General features: G+C 38.4%; 1 protein-coding gene across 1 annotated transcript in view; it reads right to left on the reverse strand.

Annotated features, from left to right (window-relative positions):
• Positions 1-998: 998 nt before the first annotated feature.
• The window catches only part of LOC101856599 (UDP-glucuronic acid decarboxylase 1), a gene marked incomplete in the record, with an annotated part of 66,516 nt that continues 49,755 nt past the window's right edge, over positions 999-17,759 (reverse strand). The window contains 5 exon segments of the mRNA XM_005105963.3: positions 999-10,230; positions 13,814-13,917; positions 14,935-15,097; positions 15,534-15,653; positions 17,103-17,224. Coding sequence (XP_005106020.2) covers positions 10,120-10,230; positions 13,814-13,917; positions 14,935-15,097; positions 15,534-15,653; positions 17,103-17,224 — 620 coding nt within the window.

Genomic DNA, 17,759 nt, shown 5'->3' on the forward strand with positions numbered 1-17,759 from the left:
GTTGTTCCCATCATTTCTCTGATCTTGGTGTTTCTGATCCTAAAATTGCATCTTCACAATATTTCTTCAATGACATATTCTGTGGGTACTGGAGCACTTTTTTCTCCCTTTCATTCATCATTATATGGAAAAGGAAGGCGTAAAAGATAATTGGGGAGGGGCAAGCTAGTCCAAAAAGGTATTGGAAAGGAAGTCTTAATATCAGAGTTACATGCTTCGAAGTTATGGGTAGGACATTGCAATATTATAAAAGGTATTTATTTTCCATGGCCAGCCTTGATTGGGGGTGTCTGTTTCTTCAGATCTGGCACTTGAAGAAATACTCAAAATGGGACTAACATTCATCTGCCAGAATTGGTCTCATTGGCAATAGAAGAAGTCACAAGTCCTCTTTACCCTTATTTCTTCTATTTTGCTTTTAATATATTCTTCTATGTAGAGGCATTGGTCATCATCAATAAAAGTCAAGCTATTGTTATATTATCACTTGGGGGAAAAAAACCCAGCTTCAAATGGGTTATAATATCACTTAGTGAACAAAAATCCAGTTTCAAATAGGTACTTGGAAATAGAAATAATTTCTAGTAAAATTTCAACCCTAGAAGGTAAAGTTGTTCCCGCATCCAATCCGGACATTGGGGATTGCCTTGCTAGTGAGACAACTTCTTGGGCCTTTAGCTTATTGTGGTAGGGTGACCAGTTCCTTTTCACGCTGCCTTTACTTCCCTAACTCGAAGTCAGGTACCCATGACTGCTGGGTAGGCAGGAGGGGGCAAAAAAAACATGTGTCCGAACGGAGGCTCGAACCCGGACTTTCCGCTTCAGAGACAAGTGCACTAACCTCTCCGCAACCGCATCATTTCCTAACTTAGGTAAAAACCTTAATTCAAATCTCATTTCAACAGACTGTGAGATATTTGTTTGGAATTCATGAGTAAAACAAATGTCATATTGCATCATACCAATTATTTTTAAAAAGAATACAACGTACCATAGTGTTTTGGGGAAGTATTTCTTTATTACAATTCAAAGAGCATTTGGGATTTCTTAGGTCCTTCAGAAATGTTTAAAAATTGTTCTTTGTTGTTGTTAAAACGAAAACTTGGACTTGTCATTCCGAGAGAGACAAAAGAAGTAAAAAGAATAATACATGACCTACAACAGAAGTTATTTTAAATACATTTTCAAAGCCAATTATACCTTAAAAGTGGCCCAGGGATGTCACTCGGATTTTGTGAAAATACCTGAAAATTTACAAAGTTGTAGTTGCAAACAAAAAGAGAGTGAACAAACATGAGATTAAACAGAAAATAAATGCTTAGAATAATAACTGTTCTTCTAGCGAAGATAACAGTAACAGGAAAAAAAACGGAAAAGCGGCATCCCTGGTAGAAAGCCAAGGAATATAGGGGAAACTGGGACAGAGACCATTACAAAGTTCAAGAGTTTCCATGTGATAGCAAGTGAGTATACTGTACTGAAAGTGAACTGTGTTATAGTTGAGGGAGGGGGTGGGGGGGGAGTCATATCTCAGAGAATGGAGAGAAGATGATCATGCACCATCTTCTCTCCACAAATCCATGGGAAGGACAGGAGCTGAGGAACTGACCGAAAAAAAAAGGGGGGAGGGGAACAAAAAGCATGGTAGGAGGAGAAGGCAGAGCAATAAGAGGCAGTGTATAAAATATGTACTTTACAGTATACAGTATTCATTTAAAAAATGGCTACAAGTACAAGAAAAAATAACATATTGGAAAAAAACAAACCAACAACAACAAACCCAAAGCATCCAAAAACCAAACCATGTGCTGGAAATCAACAGTGTACAGAATGACCAGTTTATGCAATATTGCTAGATATGGCAAAACTACAGGGAAAACAAGAGACAAGGGTATGCATATAATACATAAAAAATAATATTGCCTGTCTCTCATCAACATAAATTGCTCAGCCAAAAGCTGAGGACATCTCTCCATCCCCCCCACCCCCCTTATAAAATTATTTCATCATGACAGACAAGGCATGAGAACTATATGAGCCCCAATATTTGGGACCCACTACCTTAAACTCAAACTATTGGTAAGGGTCACCTTTTCAGTATATCTATTATTCTGTAGGGCTTTCATATCAAGAAGCCTTGCAAGAAAGTATTTAAGCTTATATCCTGGCCATCCCATCATTGTACGGTACAATGGGATAATATACAAAATGCAGTCTAGCACGCACAGCAATATAGGCTCATAGCCAACAGATTTTCAGATTCTGAAATTTTCCGTATATGTATATATATATATATATATAGATCTATATGTATTCTTTTAAAACATGTACATAGCGAAATTCGTACATGACAAAAAATGTTGCATCCCGCCAATTTCACGATGTGCATGTTTTTTAAAAGCAGATGATTCTGCATCCCTTTACACACAATTTAGATCGTTCAAATGGTGGGCTTCGACCCTGCCTGTCACAACCAACTTTGGTTGAGAGAGAGGAATGACACAAATTTTCCCGACAAGGCATTTGAACTCAAGGTCTTCTGCATCCAATGGTGAACCACCTAACAACTACACCCCAGACGTCAGTAATGGGATGTGTTAGTATTTCGTAATCATATATATAGATCTAACCCTCTTTGATTGCCATCTTTGAGCCCCAAAATATAAAATTTAACTCCCAATTGAAAATCATCAGTGTCTTTCCATACAACCCTAATCAATTTCTTGGGATTTCCAGATAAGGTCATTAACTGAAGAAACACTTCACGGGGCATCTTACAACATATTTTTGTTTTGTTTCATTACTTCTTTTCTGGTTTTTAATTGAAAAAATCACCAGTACTATAGGCTATAGTCATGGTTCTGATTTCTGATCAAGGCAATCTGCATGGAACTTAAAAAAAAAAAAAGGCTAACACACTTATGGAATGACAACAACAAAATGTGTGTGCCTGGAGAAAGGTCCCAGTTGTCGGCAAAGCTATTTATGAGCAAGAGGGTGGAAAGGCTAAGAAAGTCATACCATGTCAAAAATTTAGTTCCATAAGAAAACACATGTTTAACCATTTAATAAAAACATCTTGAAAGGATTTTATAATATTGTAAGTCTAAATATTGTTTCATTAGTTATTTTTGCAACATGTCGGTCTTCACCAAAGGTTAATAAGTTTTTTAAAAAGGGGGTTTTCTCCAAACTTTGTTTTTACACCTTGAGTTACAAAAAGTGGCATTTAAGCCCTTATTTCAATATTCAAAACATCTGACAACTGGGAGCTTTCTCCAGGTACATACACAAATAGTTTCAGTGTGTCAGGCATAGGCTGTGCTTTATGTGCTGGGAATTCCCACTGGGAGGATTTTCAGTGTTTAGTTAAGTAAGTCACCAGTGAACGAGTCAAGTTCTTTACTTTTAACTTTTTCATGTATATCAGCTCTGTGCAGTTAATTCCAAAATACTGAGCATATCTTTTAAAAAAAAGAAACCTGATACTCAGCCCTGACCCTTCCTCCATACATTACATCTGCCCAGTCCAATTCACATTTTTCTGTCTTAAAAATGTATCTAAATCGAAAACATAAGTAGGAGAAACCACAGCCAATTCTTGAATGTACCAGGTGTGTCTCATAATGCAGTTTCCCTTCTCTGTAACTTCAGAACCATTTTAACAAAAAGGCAGGAATTTTATGACGTTATAGAAATACGCACATTTGTAATCTCTGACCAAAAGTTGTTGTATCATCCTATTTTCATTTGAACTATAATTTTGTGTTGGCAAGTTCCCATTGGCACCACTGTAAAAAGTGAATACTTCAGATCAGTAATAAGACAAATTGAGTCCAGCCATTCGTTTGAAAAAATGAGACGGTAAGCTGGAATCTGTCTTGATCTCTCACGATGACAATGTAGGCCCTAGCTGTCCAATAAAAGGGTCTCTGAATTCTCAACAGCTATTTGTGGGATTTGCACCCTATTTGCCAGACTCAACCCCTAATGACTTTTTTATATTTTCTTTTTAACGGAAAGAAATGCTTCATGTTCTGAGATTTAAGGATGCACATGAGACTAAAGCTGGGTCTAAGAAAGGAGTAAGGGCCTTAAAGACTGGTTCATTTTTTCAAAAGCTGTGTGCATCGCTTGGGAAAATATGTATACCTTTATGGAGCATGAGTTGAATAGGTAATATCATAAAGATTTGTTTTTAATACTTCAGTTTTGATAAGTATATTTGTGAGCAATGTAACGCAGGGAAACTTCTTTATGAGATACACCTCGTATAACTATTACTGTACACATGTACATGTAAAGAAGAGGAGAGTACTTAACAAGCCCAACAGCAAGAACGACAGCGCAAACCATACAGTACAGTGAATTGTTATGGAACACGACAAATACAAAGCTTTTTCTCCTCAAACTCCATGATGTATTGCGTCTTGAAATCTTGTAAGGATTGTCAATGCATTAGAGACACTAATATTTGAGCTTGGAGAAAATGTATGCCTCTCTTTGACATGTTTTTTCCACACTTAAAACAACTGGATCAAATACAAGAGAAACAGGCTTCAGGCAGGTAATGATGAGAAGGAGTTGCTCCCAAGACAGAGAGAATTGTAACTACCGTATCTATTCGGCTTACTTCCAGTGACAGCATCAACAAGATTCAAGTAAGAAAACAAATAGAGAAATTCTCACAAACTTTGTACATTCATAGGGGGGAATGTTTAATGCGACAATCATCGTCTTACAGGCTTATTCAATTTCATCCACAAAAAAAAAAAATTCATTCATTTACATTACAATTCATTACAATATTACAATGTGATACATGATATTCAAAGACATTATCTGTGTCAGTGACAATCGTAATGAGATATAACATTTCCAGTCAAAAAAGAAAAAGAAATTGATCTGACAACTTGCACACTACACTAAAGCAAAATGAAATCATTTGTTCTAATGCCTCAAAAGACACGTTTTCATTCAAACAAACATGCAACTGAAACTGGACTTTTCTAGTGACGCAAAATAACTACTTACATGTTAATTTCTAACTCATTGAAAACACATCAGGCCGTAAGGTTATCCTCCTGCACATCAACATTTCAATATCAACAATTCTTTCTCCCACAAGAAACTCTCAACTGTGAGAATCCAGAAGATTTACTATTCCCAAGAGAGAGTGGACTTCCTATGAATGAATCAGTTTCTCTCTACAAACTCACTCCATTCGTTGCCATTGAGATGGCTTCCCACTGAGAAATGACACAGTACTTAAAAGATTCATTATCTCCCCCCCCCCAATTTCTGAACATCAAAATGCAGTAAAAGAACAGCTATTTTCCACGGATAACATTCTTCAACAATTGACTCGCAGAACAGAATAAAGCTGTCCTTGACTGGAGTATTGGAAAAACTGGAGTGAGAACTACCACAGTCATCAATCCATAAAAGAGAAGTCACAGATCAAGATTTTGTTCAGACAAAAACAAAGCTAATTGAACGTAAGAGAGATTCTTCCATAAGTCAAAGTATGTTACGAAGAACAAAGTGGTCACCAACACCAATTAATTACGTATGGTACAATCATTCAACATATATATATCTGCTCTTTTCACTCATCCGCCACAGATGCAGAGAAATGAAGAATAGCATCACCATTTCAAGTCAGATCTTCTTTAACGAGTAAATTTCAAAGAGCACACAATCTATACCAAAACCCTATCGGGTATCTATAGACCACAATTTTAAATGCACAGGGATCCCAATTGACATAAAAGAGCAAGGACAGTATCAGGTTTGTGCTTTATATAAACAAAAGATATCAGCAAATGATGCTCATCTAAGGTCAAAGAAACAGCAGGACATCCGATGAGACTCATAAAGGGATAACATTAATATTATACTAACTGCCAAACAATTTTTATGAAAAACAATTAGAACGATAAAAAAAGAGGCAAAAATCATAACAGAAAAAACCCTCATTAAAGATACCAAAAGGAGTGCAATGAGGAAGAATAACCCAAAATGTAAAAAAAAATATCAGCCACTTTACTTAACAAAGGAACAGCCCCTGATTCCAACTTTCAGCCTCACATCTCATTGCCACTGCCACTGACACAGCAGTAATAAAATGGCACACTTGACACATTACACAGGATTTGTCCATGTTCCTCATACAAGACAATAATAATACATGATATACAGGACAGGTAAATAACACAACAACAAAGAACATCTCTCCACTCTGCTGAGCTCACAACACTTTCACATTCACCATCGGTATCAGGCACTCCACACTCCTCGCTCCATTCATCCTTGAACCAAAGAAACAAGCCAACAAACTTGCATATTATACATATTCCCTTGTGTTGCAAGCAGTTCTTTTCCATATAAAACAAATTAATTTTGCCCGTTTCAGTGATTGGGAGCATGCGGAATCTCCCTATACAAGTTTGAAATATTTCGACCACAGTAAAACTTTGATTAAATGAGCATAAAAATACATAATAACAATTTGTTCAATCGTTAAGAATTTTAAAAGCAAAATTCATGCCACTTTACTTTAACAACTCTGAAAGCAACAGTCAGCATGTGATTGTGCACAAAAATATGAATAGTGTATACACTGTCTTTGCTGTCAACTTGGGAAGGACTTTGTAAAGTTAAATTTAACACTTTTAGTACCCCAGGCTGTAGTATGCGCTTATTTCCGCCGGCAACTTAAGTCTCCAACTCAACCAGGCACACTAAACATATTTAAACAACAAACCCCCATTGCACTAAATCGAATACCAAAGGAAGTCACTCTATGTGACAGCTGAATGGTTGAGAATTTATAAAATATTCTACCATGGCTTCAGCGTTCTAAACTGGTGCGCTACTAGAGGGTTTTTCACTATAGGAGCCTTTGGTACTGTAAGTGTTAAGGGTCAGGCTTGCATGAACTGCTTGCAACACCAATGACATTTTGACACATACTAGCACAGGTTGCCCAACAACAACAACAACAACAACAAATATACACATGTTTAAAAAAACTAAGGTCCAGGCACCAAAACAGAGGAATTCCATCGGTTGTTGGGGGGAATTTTCACGGACTCGAAAAGACATGCAATGTGTGAGAAAATACACAGCTAACCACTCAGTTCTAAAAACTATCTCCTTGATTTTGTGAATGTAGATTTTTTCAAGCATATAAAAAGATGGTGGGGGTGGGGAGATTTCAGACTCAATTCCACAAGTCTAATATTGTGATTCACTTCCTCTTTATAAAATGAAAAACATAAGAATGGCTCGATAGAAAATCTAATGCTGTCACATTTTCTAACTTCTTGGAAATCATAAATTTGAAGTTTGCCGACAACCACTACTGTTTTCTGTTTATGAATAAACCCTGTCACATTTTATTCTTTATTTGCCTTTTTATTCTTAAAAACTAATCCACTCTATTCTCAGCTATCCTTAAGGAAGCATACAGTTGGCACACCAAAGACACCCTGGAAATGTCTCTGAAAAACTTCAAACATTAACCCTTTGACTTGGGAGAGCCTTGCTCTTGACAAATCCACTTGGAGAGTGGCAGTCACAGAGTGGGCACCAAGTAGTATGAGTATTCACAAATAAGAAAACGCTGAAGCCAAGAGGGAAGACCGCAGGCTGCACACATCCACAAGTGGAAACAAACGTCTTAAAAGCTCAAAATTTGGCAAACTCTAAACTGCCAAAATTGGTCTTATTCGCCATAACAGAAGTCACGAGTCCTCTTGACCCTTATTTCTTCTATTTCTCTAGAGAAATATTCTCTGCAGATGCATTGGTCATCGTCAGACATTGACAGTAGAAACTATATTATCACTATTCAACTATAGAAGGTTCATTTCACTTTAAATACTTTAAAAGAAGTCAGTATATATATAACAATAAAACAATAGTATGACCGACATGGACTTCGAGACTTTTTCCATTAAAACAATCAGTTGTCATACTTGTGCGGTTATTGGACATTTTTTCAGCTTATACAGTGATGAGACAGTCTCCAACGTTAATACTCTGTCACTAGTTGGCTAACTCGTAAATTTAAAACCAAAAAAAAGTAGGTGGTTTTACTTTGTAGGTTGTCAGTATAATATAAATATCAGCTTATGGTGTTTGTTTCATAATCTTAATGTAGGTGTATCATGCCCCCCACCAACACAACCTACATCATTTAGTTAGAGACTTTAAAGCCTACCTGTTAGTGCTAGGGCAAACCCAGGCTGAGTGGCATAACAATGTCCCAGTGGAAAGCCCAAAATACTCGATAAAAATTTTCCTCACATGGGAATCAACCTCAAGTTTTGTGCATGCAACTGCGAAGCACCTAACCACTACCCACAACCATCTGTATCTCACTCATTCGGCATCTTTCCTTACAACGAAAACAGTGAGATATTTCTTACATAATACTAAAAAACAGAAGAATTCCCCCTTTTTGGTGTCTAAATTCCAGACCTCACATTTCAGACCCAAGACACACGTTGACCAAGTCACACACCCATCACCAGCTAAGCACAGTTCATAAATATATGTATCCATACTTCAAGCAAATCAAGCAATAAATGTATTCACTTTACATAACATTACAACAAACGGTTTTTTACATTATCTCTTATTGTCATTGTTCTCTATTGCTGCAAGACAACTAAGCTGTTCTCTTTGTTTACAGTCTTGCTCAAAACTTGTTCCTTAAATGTGAACAGTAGACCACACTCCTTCCTATTTCAGTCTTTCTTGACACTTTGTATTTTTTTCCTCCTTGTCAAAAATGTATCTAGTGTTAGTACATTTCTCTCTGTTACATCCAGGCCACAAGGGGGTTGGCTGAACTCAACAGAGACAGAGAAAGATGGCGGCAAACTCTGTTGGCTTTATGTGGAGCTACCACAAACAACAACAGCGATGGAGCCAAATGACAAATGGCATCTTGAATACAAAGGTCCTGCAAATCTTCATGCTCAGTATTGTGCGGATGTTCATCCTTCTTGCCCTAATTGTTGTAAACATTTGAGCGTGTCTGTTCGTGAAAACAACCCTTAAAAGAATAATAAGGAGAAAGAAAAATAAGCAGAGCTTTCTATCAACCTTTAAGAAATAAGGCAGATAGTTGTGCTGCAAGACATGTGACTTTGCCACCATAAAAACACACACATGCACAATTCATGTACTCTCAGACACTCCCTGGCAGATGAAATAATGATGGCGACTAATGAAAGATAAAAGTTTTGAGACAAAGTTGACCTACTTCTCCATGAAAACTACACTGACATTCATTACTGAGACAATGTTACCACCTAAAAAATGTTTAAAGTCCATGTCAAGGAAAGCTCTCAACTGTCATTGTACATAAAATCAAGTATATAAAATAACTGTTCAGGATATTTTGATCCAAACTGTCATTCTTAACTAAAACACAGCGCCTGGTGGCATACGCGTCATCTTCACGCTTTCGGCAGAAATTCACAAGACATCATTGACATCTATGTGGCATTACCTGTCTTAAAAAGCACCTTATTCTAGTGCTTAAACCCACTCAGTCTACATTATTTATTAGTTAGGTTTTTTAAATCTTTATCTAACTTCTTGTATAGTTCTTAGCTTTCATCTGTGCCTATTTTCACTTCTTGCCTTTGCACTCCTTTTCTCTCATTCTGATACAATCTAACATGCTTATTTTGTTTTTTGATCCGGTCACTGATCTTTCACACCGACACCACTTCCCACCACTCACATTTACATTTACATTGAAAGAACAACGTGCCCATCTTTCACAGCTGCAGAAACCCCTTCTGACACAGAAAGAGAGAAGCCATGGCCTGTTTAAACATATATTTGTTCTCTAGTCACCACCCTAACATCTCACAGCACAGCCATCCACACTCCTCCACACCTGGAACTTTCTCCTTTCACACTCTTTAAGGTTTACACTTTTTTTTTTTTTTAAATCGTCATCGTCTCTGTCGTCATCCCCATGAGCATGGCACTTGAATATTGAAAGTTTCCACTCAGCCCTCCCCCAGGCACACAGAGTCTGACAGCAGCATCAACACGCGACAAATGTTATGAAAGATGCCCGTGAGTGTAGGATCAGACTTGGAACACCTGCGGCATGTGAAAGTTTCGTTCACTGTGCCTGGAGCGACGTAGCTCGTTGTGAAAGTACGCGATGGTTTTGTTCAGCCCCAACTTCAGGGGAACCTGGGGAAAAGAGAAGTACGGACGAAGGTGGAGGGGGGGCCCGGAGGAAGCAAAAGATTAGTTAGTCATACATCATTTCCATAAAAATCTATGATGTAAACCAAAATGATACCCCCAAATTTTTTTTTCAAATTAAAAACCAAAGTGGTATAATGATAAGTCTCTTCCCCATTGCAAGCAGAAAATACAAGTCCAGTTCCCTGAGTATGGAAATGTTAGTGTAAATTAGAGTTTTACGGCACTTGCAACACATATACAGTAGTCTCCGCCTAAGATCCCACCGCTTACGATCCCGGTTCGCTTAAGATCCCATTGTTTTAGGAAAACATAATTCTTACTATACAAAAGTCACCCCTAAGATCCCGCTCTGATGGTCTACATTCGGCTAAGATCCCGCATTTCAGATCATAATTTGCGAAACAAAAACCCAGGCGGGCACAGCCGATCAACCAAGAGTGAAAAGTTGAGATCAATAAACTGTCCGTCGCGTCAAAGATCAGCCACTATCGTGAGTGTGATCACATACACGTTGTAAAACTCGATGAAGCGATACAATGTTTGCCCCAGACGGGATCACACCGGGTTGTGAACTAACCGACGTGTTTGTATTTCCCCACACATCGCACTCACACCTGAGCTCGCCACCTAAACTTGCATCACTCGCTGGGTGGGTAGGGCCTACATGTTCGCTCCAGGCGGGATCACATCGAACCATGAACTCTTCCCTAACCATTGCAGCAGTTGTCTCTACTCCCGAATTTTCTACACAGACTGAATTTTAATTGGTGTGCTCACAACGTAATGGTGTGTAACGACAAAGGCGGTTTGGGGGACTCGGTCAGAGATGGAAAGCTATAAATTTTCGACAGGTAAAATGGAGGGGCAACTGGATAAGCGTAGATCTTGAGACTCATGATAGGATAATAAGTGAAAATGGTACGCCTCATGCCACTATGCACCGTGATAGGTCATCAAGGTTAACCACTCTTTGCTCGCCATATGCCATAAACCCACCAAGCGGGCACGTCAGTTCATTGAAGAGTGTAGGGAGACCATTTAACCGATTGTGAGCCTTAACATGGGTCACCATAGATTCTTCCCTGGGTTCATCGGTTAAGATCCCAGTTCGCCCAAGATCCCGCATTTCCTTGCTCCTGAGCACCGGGAGCTTAGGGGGAGACTACTGTATGTCAGAAGTGCTGAAGATTGGAGGTGTGACTTAGAGAATAACATCCAAAGAAAAGGAGGAGATATAGATCATGTCTGAAAGTGAAAGGAAAGACCATACCAGAACAATGTCAACCATTCACCGAGTACAGAATCAATTTTCTTTTTTTTGTGACAATTTGTTTGAGTGTGTGTGTGTGTGTGTGTGTGTGTGTGTGTGTGTGTGTGTGTGTGTGTGTGTGTGTGAGTGCGTCTGTGTGTGTCTGTGTGTGTGTTTGAGAGATTTAGTTTTAGTACGAGTTTTACAGCATTTGCAACACAATAAGGTCATATATGAGAGATTTAGTTTTAGTACGAGTTTTACAGCATTTGCAACACAATAAGGTCATATAAGTGCCGAAGATTAGAAGTGTCACAAAAGAGTAACAAACACCAAAAAAAAAAGGAGGCAAAATCAGGACAATAGATGCTTTATAGGAAAGAAGGAGCAAACCACACCAGAGCACCCGTCAATCACCCACTTGTTTGAGAGAGAGAGCCTAAAGATTTACGAAACTGACTTAACAGTCAGTTAAAAAACACAACTAATCTGGCCCCGCGGAAAATTGCATTTTTGAAATAGAAAAATTGCAAAAAAATTGCAAGGTAAACTGCCTAAAAATTGCAAAAAATTGCAACCTTCCCATCCCAGCCCCATTAATACGGGCTTAACATTTTTAGTTTAAAAAACATGACAATTTTGAGTACCGGTAGCATAAAAGCAGCACAGCCTTTTCAAAAATCATGACCCACAATACAAATTCATCAAATGTATTAACAACATTGACTAGTAACAACACACGAGTACGTTAACAATAAAGTTATCGACCAAATATAATATGATAACACGAGACACAAAATAACGGAACCCTCGGTTTTGGTAATAACTTTTAAATGAAGGTATAAAATTTGACCAAATTTAGTTAATACCGGGTACTTGGTTCATGCAAAAATCTAGACGTGTTTGAGGTTTAGTCTATAAAAAAACAAAAGGATTTAGGAAACAACCTCTAAATACAGAATAAGCTTATGCTCCAATCAAACCAGATCCTGTTCTATTTTTTTCTTGAGACCTTCGATACACCGGTGATCTGTATTTAGATCTATTTCAGATATTTTCTGTTTTAAAACCGGCATGGTATTGTTTTAACACTAAGTCAAATCGTAAAATTCTGCAAAAAATGTTTTCCCATTTATAAACAATAATAATACATGTACTAATGTAGTTCTAGATCATTTCTACAGCACCCACTCCTGTGTGAACGCAGCTAAAGGCGTTTTACATAACGGGGTGTTTACGTACACCGTACACGAACACCTAGCCTCAGTGTCTACGTACACGGTAACCGGCAACCTGGCATGTAGTCTCAGTGTCACGTACACGGTAACCAGGCAGTTAAGAATTCCAAGTTCAGTTTTTGTCATGCGGTGTTGCCTTCAACTCCAGCCCTTCCCCGATGGTACCTTTAAAAAAAAAATCAATAATTCCCCCATTCCGGAGCTCTAAAACTTCCTTGCGCACAGACTTTGAATGAACTTTGGTGACCCGAACCGGTACTCACAATGTGATGCGAAAGCACAGGTTCACTGACCGGTAACTATGGCGAGCCCAACAAGCGCGTGTATAACTTTCTTTTTTTATTTCAACAAGTGACAGCATGGGACAAATATTGGTTTATTTTCATTCCGTTTACCGTGTACGTAGATACTGAGACTAGGTGCCCGGTTACTGTGTATTTAGACACATGCATCATGTACGAACAACATTCACGCGCGCACACACACACGCACACACACTCACGTACACCTCACACACGCACACACCTACTTTCTTATCACACGTGCACGCTTACACACATTAGATAAAGGCCTAGCCCAGAGAAGGCCATCTTCTCTGCCTAGCCTATGTCTCAGTTTCAGTTTGTGTTGTACATGATGTATTCCGGCCTGAATTTCCAGTTATAGCTTTTAGAATATGCTCAGTAGGCTTGAGCTGGGCCGATACCATGATTTACGTAGGCCTATCGGCTCTGTACTCGCACCATTTAGTATTAAAAATTCTGTTAAAATTAAATCATTGATGTATTTTTGCCTAAAATTGCAAGAAATTTTGAAAATTGCAAAAAATTGCGGGTTTATTGCGGAACTCGACGAAAAATGTGGCCGCAAGTCCGCGATTTCCTGGGGGGCCAGACTAATAGGGGATTTAACAGAAAGCAAATGCTGAAAATAAGAATAAAAACTTTTCTTCCAATAAAAAAAACATATAACAAGAAAAAGCCGAAAAAAAAAAATATAACAAGAAAAAGCCGAAAAAAAACATCCCAGATTTATAAATAAATCAAACAGCTGAATAACCTGTCAGCTGCACACTCACCATGGGCTTCCACCCCAGGTATTTCATTGCACGGCTAATGTCCGGCTTTCTTCTCTGTGGATCATCCTCCATTGCCGTCTTCTTGACTATTTTGCTGCCTCCGCCTGAATTGTTATAAAAAAAACATTAAAAAATTGTTATTAGGTTTTTGTAAGAGTTCTACAGCGCTCGCAACTGCATGATAAGGTCATATGAGCGCCAGAAGATTAGAGGAGTTACAAGAGAGCAACAAACATTAAAAAAAGAAAAAAGGGGAGATAAGGACGATATGTTTCATAGGAAAGAAGAAGCAAACCACACCAGAGGACCCGCCAAACACCCACAAAAAATTGTTAGTATAGGGGACGTCTCCATACCAATCAGGACGTAGTGTTAATGAGGACAACACCATACCAATCAGGACGTAGTGCTAATGAGGACAACACCATTACAGAACTAATGAGGACATCACTGTACTAAGGAGGACATCACTGTGTTAATGAGGACATCACTGTGCTAATGAGGACATCACTGTGCTAATGAGGACATCACTGTACTAATGAGGACATCACTGTACTAATGAGGACATCACTGTACTAATGCGGACATCACTGTACTAATGAGGACATCACTGTACTAAGGAGGACATCACTGTGCTAATGAGGACATCACTGTGCTATTGAGGACATCACTGTACTAATGAGGACATCACTGTGCTAATGAGGACATCACTGTGCTAATGAGGACATCACTGTACTAATGAGGACATCACTGTACTAATGAGGACATCACTGTACTAATGCGGACATCACTGTACTAATGAGGACATCACTGTACTAAGGAGGACATCACTGTGCTAATGAGGACATCACTGTGCTATTGAGGACATCACTGTACTAATGAGGACATCACTGTGCTAATGAGGACAACACAGTACTAATGAGAACATCACTGTGCTAATGAGGACATCACTGTGCTAATGAGGACATCACTGTGCTAATGAGGACATGACCGTTCTAGTGAGGACATCTAACGGATGGAGTTGGTATGATGATGTATGAAATTTTCAGAGGGTACGCGTAATTCTGTTTAAAAAAAATTAGGAAGATTGGAGGAGGAGGAGAAGAAAAAAGTGTACCTACCGACCATGGAGAGAATGATCTCTGCAAACTCCATGATGGTGTGCTCCTCAGGGTTGCCCAGATTGACGGGCTGCGAGAAGTTGGAGTTCATCAGCAACATGAGGCCGTCCACCAGGTCGCTAACGTACTGGAATGACCGTGTCTGCTCACCCTCACCATACACCTGAGGATAAAAGCAGCCAAATACATTCTCTAATCAGTCTGGAGGGGGGAAAAAAACATCCAAAAGCCATTTGCTATGACAACAATATTCTTTACAGGTACACTATGGGTGTTCAGCAATGTAATTATCAACATAAGCAAAACATCAATACTCTTTATAATCACTAATAGTTTAGTTGTAGGTAGTTTTATTAAGCGTTTTATGGCACTAGCAATATAAATAGAACATACAAATACAGGTGCCAAAGATTAAACGTATTACTAAAGAGTAGCATAGAAAGAAAAGAAGGCAAAAAAAGAATAGGATGATAGATCTTTCTTTGGTAAGAAAGAGCAACACACACAAGAGTAGGCCTACCTGTCAACCACGCACATATGTTGAGTTAGGCAAAGTACATTGTAATTTCGAACAGAAGTAAAACATTCTCTATACTTACAGTGATAGATTCATTTTGCAATGCTTGTAAAATGAAATTACTGACAACTCTGCCATCATTCATGTGCATGCGAGGGCCAAAGGTATTGAAGATACGAGCGACGCGAACCTCTACATTCTCCTGGGGATTGAAAAACAAACAAAAAAATGTTATAAACCAAGAGGACGAGACAAGTTTGAAAACAACATATATCTGTTAAATATTTCAGAGTGAATCTTATGTGATGCAATATATGGAAATACCGATATGGGACTGATTTATCGACGATACATCCTGAAAAGATTAAGATTTTCAATACGGAATGTGCCACTGGTTGGAGGAGCCTCATGGATGTCCTACTTCTTTCCTCTCAAATGGCTGTTTCTGTCTATCAAAGGAAAAAGTGAAAAATAAAGGTCTAAAAATGGAATGCACTTGAGAAGCTTTTCAGGCGTGCCTACACCAATGCAACAGTGAATATGCGAGTGGTTGGAGAGTACGTCTGGTTGGCCCTACTTCTTTGCTATTCCTCTGTTGTTTCTATGTGTCAGCCTTGTTATTTCCTAGCACTAAACATATATATGCCACTCTGCCAATGTGCTTCTCATTATTCAAACACAGTGAACTAAAAAACAAAAAACCCAAAATACTGAGCAGCTACTTCTCACACATGTGAGGGAAAAAACAAGTTGAGTTCTTACTAAAAACGGACAGTTGGAGAAACTGGCAAACTTGCCTTGAGTGAAGAAAAATGATCCAGCATTCAATTTAATTTATAAGTTTCACTGCAATAACCTTTTCACAATCAGATGCAAACCATACGTGAGGCCACTCTTGTATCGAGCCAAAAGGCATGTGCACAGTTTTTCCTTGTTCTCGTTTTCTTCTTCTTCCTCGTTCTCGAATGCGTACAGTCATTTACACCACCTTTAGTGTTGAACAACTACTCATGGGGTATACACATCCTGTTTGAATCAGTGGACCATTTATTCTTTTAACTAAGTTTTCAATTCACCCCAAATTCTACATTTCCTGGGAAGTTCCAGTGTGAGAACAATGCATAATATGTAGAGAATGTGAGCAATGCAAAAAGGAAATCAGCCGGAACCATAAGCTATCCACATACAAACACAAAAAGTAATTAATTAAGAAGAGACAAGAATTCTTTTTAATCCAATAAAAATTATCTTAAAGCGTCCAAGAAAATACAAAATTCTGGTTGCTGAGACGATGAGCATACTTCCCTGCAGATAAAGTTAACAATAATACTGGAAATGAAGTAGAAAGTTTTAAAAAACCTTTTAGGAAGAGTTTTACTGCATTTACAACACAGTTACATCATATATATGCAGAAGATTAGAGTTTTACAACACAGTAACAAACTCAAAAGAGAAGGAGGGATAAGGATGACAGATGCTTGACAGGAAAAAAGGAGCTTACCACACCAGAGCATCCATCAACCACCCACAAAAGTAGAAAAAACAGAAAACACTGAAATACCCACCATCTGCAACAATATATTTGTTATTTAAAAGGCAGGCACAGAGCATGTGCAACTTATCAGAAAAACTTCATCATGCACCACTTTACCTGCTTCTCATATGCATAGCACATGGTCTCAGCAACTCTCTTCCCCTCATCATAACAGGCACGGGGCCCGATAGGATTTACATGGCCCCAGTAGTCCTCATTCTGGGGGTGAAGCTCTGGATCTGGGAACAAACCAAAAAAAACACCAAAAACACTTTTTTTTGGTCCTGTCTCCCTTTTCGGGTGCAAATGGTGCCATGTTAGTGATTTTACTAAGATCAGACAAATGGCTACGAGAATGTAAGTAAATACAAACAAATGTACTTCAAAATTAAGACGGAACAAGAGAATGAATACAACAATGGAATCTATTTAATTTTGTCAGTATCTTATTTGTTGATCATATAATTTTTTTTTCTTAACCCCCCCCCCCCATTAAACAAAACAATACAATGGCAGTAAACACTACAAGAATGTGCTTAAAAGAAAATTTGGAGTTGACAAGGCATTTCCAACAGAACACAAAACATTAAGAAGGTTGGACTTTAGAGTAAACATTGATTTCCACTGAGAGGAAGCCTATGATATTCCTTGAACATCGCAGGAACTCAAATAAATGGCCCTTGCAAGGTTTGTTTTGTTTTTTGTTTTTGTAAAGTGTTTTACAGCGCTCGCAACTGCATAAGGTCATATGAGCGCGCGGGACACACCTAATAT

Source organism: Aplysia californica, unplaced genomic scaffold (assembly GCF_000002075.1).
Source record: "Aplysia californica isolate F4 #8 unplaced genomic scaffold, AplCal3.0 scaffold00503, whole genome shotgun sequence".
NCBI lineage: Eukaryota > Metazoa > Mollusca > Gastropoda > Aplysiida > Aplysiidae > Aplysia > Aplysia californica.